Source organism: Panicum virgatum, chromosome 6K (assembly GCF_016808335.1).
Source record: "Panicum virgatum strain AP13 chromosome 6K, P.virgatum_v5, whole genome shotgun sequence".
In the NCBI taxonomy this organism is placed as follows: Eukaryota; Viridiplantae; Streptophyta; class Magnoliopsida; order Poales; family Poaceae; genus Panicum; species Panicum virgatum.
The window spans coordinates 40,686,404-40,697,071 of NC_053141.1; the positions used below are offsets into that span (position 1 = coordinate 40,686,404).

General features: G+C 51.7%; 1 protein-coding gene across 2 annotated transcripts; it reads right to left on the reverse strand.

The window, feature by feature from the left end:
* Positions 1–6,629: 6,629 nt before the first annotated feature.
* On the reverse strand, positions 6,630–9,757 carry LOC120712663 (serine/threonine-protein kinase PEPKR2-like). 2 transcript variants are annotated; one of them, XM_039998504.1, is made up of 3 exons: positions 8,989–9,757; positions 7,314–7,610; positions 6,630–7,222 (listed from the first exon to the last, which is right to left on the reverse strand). In XM_039998504.1, the coding sequence occupies exons 1-3, from the start codon at positions 9,740–9,742 to the stop codon at positions 6,927–6,929; spliced, it is 1,347 nt and encodes a 448-aa protein (XP_039854438.1). In that variant the 5' UTR covers positions 9,743–9,757; the 3' UTR covers positions 6,630–6,926. The 2 variants fall into 2 exon arrangements, with proteins under 2 accessions (XP_039854438.1, XP_039854437.1); XM_039998503.1 differs by having other exon boundaries at positions 7,314–7,613.
* Positions 9,758–10,668: the final 911 nt, after the last annotated feature.

Below are 10,668 nucleotides of genomic sequence, written 5' to 3' on the forward strand. Positions count from 1 at the left end.
CTGTGCAAATGTTGTAGATTTTGGAATATTAGATATATTTTGTTTTGAAGTGTATGTTCTGTTGGGCGGAGGCCAAGTGGAGCACGGGCCCGTCATACTCTATATTCTATCTTCTATCCTAACTACCATTGGTGGGCCCCACGCAACAGTTTATTTTAACCCCCCGTGCCTTCCTCTCTCTCCGCGCGCGAGGCGCCCCTCCCCTGCTTACTCCGCCGGGAGCGCCGCCCCTCTCGTCGTCCCTCCCTGGCCACGGCGCCCCTCCGCTCCTCCCTCCCCTGCCGCACCGCCCCGGCCGCTACGCCCCTCCCCTCCTCCCCCCCCACAGCCGCGGAGCTGTGCGGCGCGGACGGGCCTCGCTACGGCCAACTCCCGACGGAGGCGAGGCGGGCGGAGCAAGGGCGGACGGCGGCGCGGGTTCTCGCGCGGCCAGCGCCGCGGCCTCGAGCTCGGCCTCGAGCTCGGCCACGGCGGGGCCACGACGTCGCGGCGGAGGCCCCCGCGGGGCGCGGCGGCGGAGGTCCTCGCACGGGGAGCGGGGGCCGGCGAGCGCGCTGCGGGCGAGCGGGCGCGCGTCGGGCGGTAAGCACGCTGCGGGCAGTGCGTGGCCGGTGCTGCGGCTCGGTCCCCTTCCTCTCCCTCTCTCCCTCCCTCTCTGTCTGGCGGCGGGCGGCGGGGCGGCGAGCTGCAGCTCTATCGGGCGGCCACGACGGCAGACGGTGGGGCTGGGCAGATCCGGCGGCCTGGAGTTCGGCACCGCTAGGAGACGGCGGGGGCTGGCCAGATCCGGTGGCCTCGAGCTCCGCCCGTGGTGGCGGCAGCCGGATCTGGCAGCCTCGACATCCGGCTATGGCGGTGGAGGGGCCCTCCTCGAGCTCCGCCGCGCCGGCGGCAGCTCCTCCAGGCGTAGCGGCGCCGCACGAGCGGGGGCGGCTGGCGAGGCGTGGCGGCAGCGCACAAGCGGGGGAGGCTGGCGAGGCGCGGAGGGGCTGCGGGTTGATTTCTACTGAATACAGGGTTCTTTTTGCAAAAAAAACCTAGTAACGAGTGAACTAGGCCGTTCATCGGCCAATCCGACGGCCGAGGTAAACTGTGCTGACGTGGCCACGCTCGCCGCCGACCTTTTGGTGCGTGAATCGTTTTAAAGAGATTCCGTCGCAGGCTTTCTGTGCTCGCACGGCTTTTGAATTCTCGCCTTCCAACCTCCATCTGTAGTTCGGCGAGGCTTTGGGCTTTGGCTATCAGGAAATACAGGCACAGTAAACAGTTCTTACGGACGTGCAGTACGGGCTTAGTCAGGCAGTGAAGTTTGACGGTCGTGTAACCAGTGTAAGAATAGGAATAGTTGGCGCCGACGCGTACATGTACTGGTACATTTTCATTTCGAGTGCTAGATCACATGAGAGGGAAATGAAACGGCCGAACACCTAGCTATCACCATAATCAGATGCTCGTAGTTCTGTAGTGTACAGACCACACTAGACCTTTTTCCCGTGCAGAAACAGTACGCAGCAGATCTGGAATTGGGCACCCCCACCGATGCTATGCTACCCCCTCTCCTCCAGTCCTCCTCCCCCGGCCGGGGCAGGCATATGCAGGATGACGATGCGGTGGAGCAAAGCGAGCAACCCCACCTACAGATCCCGCGGAGCCGGGCGGCTAGCGGCAGCGCACCAGGCCAGGTGAGGCAGCCGAGAGCTGGCGCCAAGCCGGGGCGGCAGGCAGGACCATGGTATTCGATTCCAGCTCGCATGCACGCCTTGCTGTTGCTGTGTGACTGTGGCCCCGTTTGGATCTCAATTTTTTTCAGAAGTTCTTATCACATCAAAAAAAATCTTACTATTTTATAGTATTAAATAAAATCTGTTTATAAATGTTTTTTGACAGTTGAGTGCTTTTTCGCGAGACGAATCTAATGAGTCTAATTAATTCATAATTTACTACAATGATGCTACAGTAACCATTCGCTAATCATGGGTTAAGATACCTCATTAGATTCGTCTCGCAGTTTAGCCCCAGGGTTATGCAGATAGTTTTATAATAAACATTTATTTAATATTTCTAAATACTAAGAAGTCCCTGGGACTTTTTTTAAGTCCCTGTTCCAAAACACACACTGTGTCCCCGTGCGTATTCCTTTCATCCCCGTCCGAGCCGCCCCGTGCCCCCGCTGCGGCAACCATGCCCTCGCCAAAAGGAACCGGCCGGCGTGAGCGTGGCGCCGACGAGCGAGGGGGGGCCGGTCTCTGGCACCGGCCACGAGCCCACGAGCGACGACGACATGGCAATGGCATGCCCGGTGGGTCTCCCTGCTCGCGGCCGGTGTTTGTCAACCAGGTAATGAGCTCGACATCATCTCTCCAGTGATCCGTAACCCCTCGACCAGATGGCCAGATGTGTCCCGGCCAGGGTTTCCATTCCCGACCGGACCGGCCTAACCGCCGGGCTCCGGTACCGGTTTACCGGTCCGGTTAGGCCGGATACCGGTCGGAACCGGACAAAAGGAAATTTGAATTTGAATTCTGAAGTTAAACCGGTACGTACCGGTATTCCGGTAGGATAGTCCGGTATACCGGCCGGTTTGGTCGGTATACCGGTGTTTTCGGCGGTCCGGTTTTAAACCGTGAACCGACCGGTTACACCGGTATACCGGCCGGTTTGGCCGGTATACCGGTAGTTTAGAGTATTTTTCCGACGCTTGAAAAATGGATCCTCGGTGTGAAATAAAAGGAAATTTCGACATGAGCTATGCACATTTTAATGTAAATGACCCTACCAAAGCAATGAGTTATAATCATGTATACAAATACAATAGTAATAAGCGTGCATACAAATACGGAGTCATACACCTATACACATGAAATGAAAGTTCAACGTAGGAATGGGAAGACCCCCATTTGGGATGCGGTTTGATATTCGGCGGTGGACATCAAAGCGATACCTCGCACTCTAAGCAGCTCAGCCTTGTAGTGTTGCCAAGTTTGGCCCGTCCACGCCGATGTTTGTCTGCCATTCCTGAACTAACATAGTGTAAAAATGGGGGTCTTCCCATTCGTACACCTATCTCGTCGGTGGCTGCATGCTGATGTTAGGAATGGGATAGTGAAAAGAGTACCTCGAATCGCTGTAGGAGGAAGAAGAGTTCTGTGGACTGTCATAGTCCGTCGGTCCACCTGTTCTCCTCTGCGATTGCGGTGCTCCATGGTCAGTGTCCTGAGTAGCATGTGTGAACTGAGTTTCCCCTACAATCAACCATATTTCATAATTAGTAGTCAATAGTCAGAAATATGTGTGTATTTGTATGTGCAATATATACCTGTGAAACGAACACCACGAGCACGACCACTACCACCAGCAGCAGCATCAGCACCACTACCACCACCACCAGCATCAGGCTCAGCACCGTCACCATCATCACCATCATCGGCCGAGCTGCTATCCTCGGACTCCTGATACGGAGGACTACGCTCACCTTCGCCATCATCAGTCTCGGTGTCGCTGCTCACTGGTTTTGCTGTTCCTTTGCCTTTTCGACGCTTCGAGTCACCCTTCTTAGGCTCCTCCTTTCTGCGTACGACAATAGTTACATCGCCATCCGGGATAAAGATTTTCACCGTGTTCCCATACAACATCTCTGCTTGCCATTGTCTATCTGCATACATGCACAACAAAAATATATCATCTATTATTCTTACTCCTACCTAAGTTATAGTGTCAAAAATCATCTAATACACCTAAATTAAATCTAGCTAAAACCTACTACATAGTGCAAAAAATCATGTAATATAAATAAATCTTCCCTAAATTCTAAATATACCTAAGTCATACACCTAAATCCTAAAACAAAACATCTAAATACACCTAAATCCTAGGAAAAAAAACCTAACCTGACCGCGGCTTACCGCCGCTAATTGGCGGTTTACCGCCTCTCCAGGCCGGTAAACCGGCCTCCCCGGGCGGCTAACCGGACGGGACCGGTAGATCTGCTACCGGTCCAGCTTACCGGTGGGGGAGACCGGTTAGCCGGGAGCTGAGGGCGGCTAGCCGGCGAAGGGCGGCGGTCGGCGACTTCTGGCGGCGGACTGGACTCACTGAGGGGGGAGCGGATGAGAGAGACGCGAGTGAGCCTTCTGGTTCTCGGACGCCAGGTTAAATGAACGCTGCAACGCGATGGGCCCTTAATGGGCCGCGGCTTTTTTTCTTTTTCTTTTTTTATTTAACTTATAAATTCCGCAACCCATACTAAATGAACGAATTTTGGAGAAAATTTGACACCATTAGATTCATTGCACCTTGAAGTATTTTTATGATTTTTTTATGAATTTTTCATTTTTTTGAATTCAAATTTAAATTTTGAATTTGGACCGGTTTCATACCGGACCGAACCGTTACCGGGCCGGACCAATTTGACCGGTAACCGGTCAAACCGGACCGGTTACCGACGGTTCGGTTAACCCTGATCCCGGCCCGGCCGGGCGGGGAGCAGACGACATGTTTAACGCTAGTGAAACCGTACGGAGCCTCGCTGTCTCGCGACGGCTGGCTCGACGGCGATCGATTGCGCCGGTGAAAACACGCTGCCTGACTGAGACAACACAAGACGAGACGGGAAGGGCCAGCGGCGCTTTCCGTCCGGTCTAATCCAATCCGACATCCAATCCATCGGTTCCAAAAAGCGAACACAAGACTAGTACCCAGTCCAGCTTGGCTTTGCCTTTATGCTCTTTCCACCCGATCAAATCGGACCGCAAACCCTAGCGAGCTTCCACGCGCGCGGCGCCGCAAGGGCAGGGCATGGGTCTGTGCAAGAGTGCGAGCAGAGGGGCTCCTATCCACCTTACGAAGGATAGATAAGCCCATAAGCCCATTTAATCTAATAATTCTGTATAAATTTCAACAACCATGTTTAATATTAATAAAATTAATTTAATATTTTATTGAACTAGTTCAATATTTGATAATAAAAATGTTAAAATTGGAAGCATAAAATATTAAAATATTAAATTTAAAATGTTGAACGGTGACCAGGCAAGTTTATTTGGCGAGCAGTGGCGCATGCAGCAGCGTGGGTGGTGATTGCGAGCGGCAGGCGGCTGTAGGCTGCAGAAGGCGACGCGCAGGTAGCATCGGAAAATGGGAGCCGCGGGCGCACGGCGAGGGTGGTCGGTGGTGATGGCGACGGGGAGAGAGCTAGTTTTAAGATGAATTAACGACTTTAATTATTTGCACGAATTTTAAACATAAAAAGGTGGGGAAGAAAAATCTTATGAAACATGGATAGGATAGATGGTGCGAGGAGGCTAGCACGCTAGCGCAAATCCAATTTAGCACGCGGGCGTCAGATGGCTTCCTAGCGATCGATTTCCCATTCCCACTGCGGCACCGCGCGACTCGCGCTTCCTTGCGTGGGTCCACGTGACCTGCAAAGCAATACAGCATCCTCGTGAAGGCGGCCGGCATCGGGGACGTGGGTTTTTGCTTAACTTTTTTTGTCATAATCTTTTATCCAAACATTTATGCACGACTTACGAACCTAAATTTTGTTACCGTACAACTTATAAACATAATGATTTTGTCACACATGTTATGCACATAATATATTGCTATTTTATGCACATAATATATAGATATATATTGTAGAAAAGTTTTTATATAATATTTTTGTTCTGTAAATTTTAAAATGTTTTTTCACATATTTTTTATATAATTTATTCTTGTATAGGCCTGTGTTATATTTTGTTCATATAGTTTTTTTTTATATTGATTGAACGATAAAAGAGAATAGGATCATGGTGTCCACGTAGTGAACAGAGTGCGGCATCTTCACGAGGCGCTCGGATGCGTCAATGGGTCAAAGTGTGCGGACGGAACTCACGGAAGGAGGCACCGGCTTGTATAGATTGATTGCCTGATATTGACGGAAAACGACAAAAGAGATAGGGAAGAAAAAGTGGACCGTGGATGTTTGTCCGATCGATTGCTAGGAGCCGTCCTGGCGGACGCGCGCGAATTAGAAAACGCCGCAGGCTACCCTCGGGCGAAAGAAAGCGAGGCAGACTGATCCGATCCGGTGCCGGCGAACGACCGGGCCAGTGGCGCGGGTGTCATCTCATTCTCATTACGCGAGCAGGCCTGCTGCACTCTGCTTTTTCTTCCTGAGCGGAAGCACAAACCACAGCCCAGCCCATCTATATCGGCTGAACGCGAAAATGGCCCGGCCTGCATGCATCTTCATTTCGTTCGCTGCTCGTCGGCCCGCCGCCGAGCAATCAATCTTGCCGCAGACGGAAGGGCCGAGACGCGATGCCGGACCCGTGCTCTCCTGCTTTCCGAAACTAACGAGTCAGTCAGCAAAAAACACGGGTCTTGGTTAAGGCGCTGCGAACTAACGAGTTCGACTGGGCGCGAGATGGGATGCTCTTCCGAGAAGCTAAGTTTATCATGGCGATGAGCTTTAGTCCGGTGGTCGTGGGTCATCTACAGCGTTCTTGTAATAGTTTGGCACATGATTTGGCTCACTTTGGTCGAAATAGGGACCCGGATGATCCTGCTGTTTCTGTTTCGATATACCCCCTCCCTGATTTTGTAAACGCTTTGTTGATTCGTGACCTCACTGAACCCAGGATCAATTAACAAAGAGCTGAAGTTACTATAAAAAAAATACCCGTGTTCATTGCCCTAACAAAAGGCACCAACAAAGCTCGCACAATAAATGCAGCTAACTCGGATCAATTATCACGCCATCAGGACAAATGATGACATCAGTTGCTATATTTACAGCAATTACATGGTCAGAATAGCTAGCATTTACATCAATTGCAGAAGATCAATCACGGTGAAAAATTTTACATCTACTGAATCAGAGGCTCTGTATGTACGTTGGGGCTAGGCAGGGTCATGTTAGAATGGCGCGCACGGCATTCTAATCAGGTTTGAAGAGCGTTCCTGCTCGGTGGGAGCAGCACAGGGGCTGGGCTGCACAGCCGGCTCCTCTTGGGCTCCGATATCCTCACCTGTGTTATTGCTGCCGTCAGCGCGTCAACTACACCGCATTCATCCCGCTCTTCAGAATTGTCACTTGAGGATTCTGAAGATGAAGACTGGCAGCAAGACCTAACTCTTTCCCGGTCAATCACGGGCGTTGCAGCATTATTAGTGCTCCATAGGGTTGAAAATTCTGCCTTCAATGGGCATTCATCGTAGAATGATATCCAGGGGTGCCCTGTGTTCAAAGGCATGGGGGAAACCAGGATCAGGACAGCATCACAAGGAGCAAGCGATGCAAGGAACAAAGAAATGGCGCTTGAACTTACGGAGAACATCAGCAGCAGCTAACCGTGAAGAGGCATCTCGATTAAGCATTTTGCTGATGAGGTCACGGGCTAGAAGTGAAACGGGTTCCCACTGCTCGCTGTGAAAATCAAGCTCGACTGTCTTTATAGCTTCAAAGATAGCTTCAACAGAGTTGCCTCGAAATGGAAGAGTGCCGAGCAGCAGCACATGCAGAACCACCCCTGCAGCCCATATATCTACTTCTTGCGAGTAATTTCCTAGTAGAACCTCAGGTGCCATATATGCAGGGCTCCCAGCAACACCAGTTAATTTCTGACCTGCTTACAGTTTAGAAACATATTATTAGAACCAAACATGTCATCAGATAAGTTAAGAGTGCCATCTAATTTCTGACCAAGGTACCATTTTTTTTTTCAGGGAACATCAGTTTTGTAAGAATGCTAAATAAAAGCTGCATATATTTAAAAAAAGGATAAAACTAGGAATCACCATGACAGATAAGGCATATGACTCCTAGCATACAAGAAGTACACATTTCCAAATGGCAGATGTACTAATGTTACAACAAAAGTCAAAAGGTCAATTTTGTGCTGGATTATCTCTCAGACAAATCTATGCCACCATACCTTTATCAGAATGTTCTAGAAATAGAAATGACTATTATCAGATACCATATAACAGACTACTGTTGCAACTTACGACATAATAGAAGCAAGAATAATGATACGATAAACTTGAGTGCATTGCAACCTATGAAAAGCAGGAATAGGTCAGAAAATGTAGTCACTTCACGTCATACATAGTTCCACAGTAAATAAAGACAATAGTGTTAGTCTGATCACATACAGAAGGAAAATATTCTTATTTGTCAATAAAACATTAGACATTTCTGGCTTTAAGATGATCACTGGTCCATAGGCCGCTATATGTACCTCATGCAAATGCCTTAAAGCTTCTTAAAACCACATGACAGATTGCAGTAACCATGACCTGACTACCTGACCATCATGCTGTCATTCTACTGAAGATGTGAACACACACATCTACAACTCCATGGGAGTAACAATTAGCTTCAGATGACAACAACTCGACTGCAATTACCAAATAGCACCACTGCTGACTCTTGACAGACCTAAGAAAACAAAATGACACAGTCAATGAACACCAGGATACCAAGTCATGACTGAAAACACAATTTTACATTCCGAATCCCTTATAAAATGTTTTAACACGCTAGAGATGAATGCAGATGTGATTGGGTTACAAACGGTTTTTCCGCAAAGCCAGAAACCTGCAATAAACCTGGTTGTATGCATGGGCAAGCTAAATAAACCATTCTTCCCAAATGCAAATTTTGAACATAATGACAAAATACTTATGATTGGATCAATTTAAGGAACTTGATGTGATGAAATTTTCCACCGCTCAATGCATTATGCCTCCCATCGATTTAAACTACAATTCTTTTCTCTCCAAAGCACAATGCACTAAAACCAAATAGCGCAAATTCTATTTGAGCGCTCATATTACTCTATAGCAATTCTGGTTGATCATCAGAACAGCATTTTTTGATCTGACAGCATGTAAAAGGAACTACATTTGTCAGAACAGAAACATATCGAGCAGTCACCTCACATAGATGATGCATGTTAACCTTCACATCAAACTTAGGTGGCAATCTTTGTAGACACTTACCATCAGCGACTCGCACGGAGAGCCCAAAATCTGCGAGTTTCAACCTCCCGGCCTTGGTGAGCAGAACATTATCCGGTTTAATATCCCTGTGCACGACGCCCATCTCGTGGCAGTACTTGAGCACGGCCATGAGCTCCCTGATCACGCTGGTGGCGCGGCGCTCGGAGAGCCTCCCCTCCCTGGCCACCTCGTCGAGGAGGCGGCCGCCGCGGCAGAGCTCCATGACGAGGTAGAAGGCGTCGGCGTCCTCGAAGACGGCCCTGAGCGTGACGACGCCCGGGTGGCCGGAGAGGTGCTGCATGATCTCCACCTCGCGGTGCGCCGTGTCCCCGGCGTTCTTGGGCAGCGCCTTGCACGCGAACTCCTCCTCCTCGCGCCCCCGGGGGTGCCCGGCCCCGGCCCCGGCCCTGGCGCGGCAGACGCGGACGGACCCGAACTTGCCGTGCCCGATCTCCTCGCCGAGGTCGTACTCGCTCTCCAGCCGCTTCCGGCGCCCGATCCGCGTGGCGGGGTCGATGCAGCCCACCTTGCGCTTGAGCCCGCGGCCGGGGAGGAACCCCGCCGACGCCGACGCGCCGCTCGCCGCGGGGGCCGTCATCACCACGGCGGGGGCGCCCGCGGCCGCGTCGGCGCAGGGGAGCCGCTGCGGGTCGGACCCGCGGCAGGCGCGCTTGCGGGAGGCCAAATCTTGGAGGGACCTGGCGGCGGAGCACGCCGGGGGCGCGCCCTTGCGCTTCCGCGGCGCCTGCTCCATGGCGCGCGGGGGGGGGGGGGGGCGATCGGACTTTGGAGAGCTCCTTTGCTCCTAGCTTGCGTCCCTGCGCCGCCTGCGGCTCCGGCGCATCGCGCGTCGGCGACGGCGCGCGGGAGGGAGGGAGGGCGGCCGGATCGGGGGTGCCTGATCAGGGGGTGGGGGCGGGGGAAGGGATGGGGGCTCATATGATTAAACAAATCATCTATAAACCCATTAAAACTCAATTAATATTGAACTAGTATTTTAAAAATATTGGACTAACATTTTGAAAATATTGAATTAGTATTTTAAAAATATTAAAACGGGAATTTTGAAAATGTTGGAACTCAACATTACCACTTTCTTCTCCGGCGGTGGTGGCTGGTGGCGGGGCAGGGCAGCGGCGTGGAGCAGGCAGCGCGCAGGAGCGGCAGCGGCGGTTGCAGGCGGCGGCGGTGGCCGGCGGCGGCGCGTGGAGCAGGCAGCGCGCAGGAGCGGCGGGGCGGTTGCAGGTGGCGGCGGCGGCGCGCAGGAAGGCCGCGACGGCGGGTGTAGGCAGCGGCGCGCCGGAGACGGCAGCGGCGCGGTCCCCTATGGCGGCGGGTGCACGGGAGGGTTAGGGTTGGACTGGGTAGATGAAGCTTCCCCTCATAAGAGAAGACTTAAATGTGCTACAAACATCAGTCCCAGGAGGCTGATGACACATTTATTACATCAGATGGTTCATTACCGTACAACTCTACGCGGTAGTGAGCAGAGAAACGCCACTATCGCGAGGATTACAATCCATACACATGCAACGATATTAAATACAAAAAGAAAGTCATCAGAGTCTTGCGCCATGCGGTAGCTCCTGCGATTGAACCTACTCCACAGACAAGGCTGGGTGCAGGACGGTACCCCTACTCAACGTCGTCGGGTACAAAATCTGGATCTTCTTCTGTAAA

Bases quoted from the DNA above. Each gene is read 5' to 3' on its own strand.
- LOC120712663 (XM_039998503.1), bottom strand. From the start codon at position 9,742: ATGGAGCAGGCGCCGCGGAAGCGCAAGGGCGCGCCCCCGGCGTGCTCC. The intron at 7,614-8,988 runs GTAAGTGTCTAC...CTAAACTGTAAG, and splicing joins CTCCGTGCGAGTCGCTGATG to CAGGTCAGAAATTAACTGGT. The intron at 7,223-7,313 runs GTAAGTTCAAGC...CTTTGAACACAG, and splicing joins AGCTGCTGCTGATGTTCTCC to GGCACCCCTGGATATCATTC.